We start from the raw sequence: 1,660 nt of genomic DNA, 5'->3' as shown, positions 1-1,660 counted from the left end.
GGCTCTAGTTTAGTGGCTGAAATCTACAAGGTTTACATTTGTGCAGCAGTGGATGGGATATGGAAAGAAAGAAATGGGCGCAGATTCAAGAATAAATCTAGACCAGCTGTAATGGTTTTAAAGAGAATCATCAGAGAAACCAAGGCATACATCCAGACTCAGGTAACTGAAATTGCAGATTCCCTAGAAGCTAGAAATCTCTGTCAGTCGCTGGGCATATAGATTAAGTTTAGAGTTATGAAGATGTAACATTGTAACTGGATTCCACCGGAACAAGGAATGGTAAAGCTGAATGTAGATGGGGCTTTGACTGACAAGGGAGCTAGTCATGGAGGTACCATCAGAAACAATAATGGAGAGGTGTTGTCAGCTTATACAGGAAGTGGTGATAATCAGGCTGTGCTATATCAGGAGCTAAAAGCTATTGTGAATGGGTTCGAGTTATGCTATGAGATAGGAGTTCAAAAAGTGGAAGTTAAATCCGACTCCTTTATAGCAGTGAAAATTATCACCAAGATCGCAAAACCACCATGGACATATTTCGATTTGGAATCTCAGATTTCAAACTTAGTTGCAAAATTTAGATTTTGTTCTTTCTCGCATGTTTTTAGAGAAGCTAACAAGTCAGCATACTTGCTTGCTGGACTTAATCCGTCTCTTTGTAATGAATTGTTAGTGTTTATACCTCCTATAGATAGAGAATTGCAAAAATTAATAGAGGAGGATGCACGAGGTACTACCTATGTAAGATTTGGTTAATTAATGCAAGTGAGGGTTAGCCTAACCCTAGCTTATCTTTTTAAAAAAAAAGCTTTAGTGTAAACCAAAGTTCTTAATCAATTAAATACAAGTTTTCTAATCATTTCAATACAAGTTTCTAAATCATTTCAATACAAGTTTAAGATTGAGAGTAATTCCAAATAGCTAAGTAGGAAAGAAGAGTTACAAAAGTTAGTGTTTTATCTTTCAAAACCATCCTCCAAACAAAGAGTCTAAGGTGAACAACAAAACCCTTTCCACCACTACCAAATACTCTTATTCCGTACGCTGATATAGTAAACTACCTAGTTACTGAGGAAGTTCCTTTATTTTGGTATCATGCTGACCGAAAAAAGTTCTTCTTCACTATGAAATTTTATTTCTGGGATGATCCCTACCTTTCCAAGTATTGTTTAGACCAACTAATACGCTGTTTCATTCCTGAATGGGAACATAATGACGTACCATGAACAATCTTGTAGTGGTCATTTCAGTGGTAAGAAAACTGCGGCCAAGGTTCTACAATGTGGTTTTTATTGGCCAACACTGTTTAGAGATGCACATGAGCATTGCAAAGCATGTACCCGCTGCCAGCAGATAGGACGCATTACTCAACGCAATATGGTGCTTGATAAAAGTGAAATGAATAGTTTACCTACGAAATGAACGATGAATTCACAACGTAAGTAAACTAAACTATCATTCTGTTACTTGTTTATCAAAGTTTTCTTCTTCTACTCTCAATCCTATGAGATATAGTGGAGTAGAGTGATTAGTTCCACTCTTAGTCCTTCCAGTATGCTTGTTTTCTAGTCTCAATACTCTACTTAAAGTCAATGAGAGCTTTACTTAAAAGGGGACTAGACTACGATGCAACTACCCACGAAATGCAACTAGTCGG

At 37.0% G+C, this 1,660-nt stretch overlaps 1 protein-coding gene across 1 annotated transcript; it reads left to right on the top strand.

Moving 5' to 3' along the window:
* Positions 1–279: 279 nt before the first annotated feature.
* Positions 280–759, top strand: LOC147525480 (uncharacterized). The gene has a single exon (XM_086579492.1). The coding sequence runs from the start codon at positions 280–282 to the stop codon at positions 757–759; it is 480 nt and encodes a 159-aa protein (XP_086435618.1).
* Positions 760–1,660: the final 901 nt, after the last annotated feature.

This window comes from Coptis chinensis, chromosome 1 (genome assembly GCF_015680905.1).
Source record: "Coptis chinensis isolate HL-2020 chromosome 1, ASM1568090v1, whole genome shotgun sequence".
Taxonomy (NCBI): Eukaryota; Viridiplantae; Streptophyta; class Magnoliopsida; order Ranunculales; family Ranunculaceae; genus Coptis; species Coptis chinensis.
Note: the sequence above shows the minus strand (reverse complement) of the source record. Positions and strands in the feature narration are given on the sequence as shown.

What these genes read in the sequence shown, in the direction of transcription:
- LOC147525480 (XM_086579492.1), top strand. Translation starts at nt 280, where the DNA reads ATGGTAAAGCTGAATGTAGATGGGGCTTTGACTGACAAGGGAGCTAGT.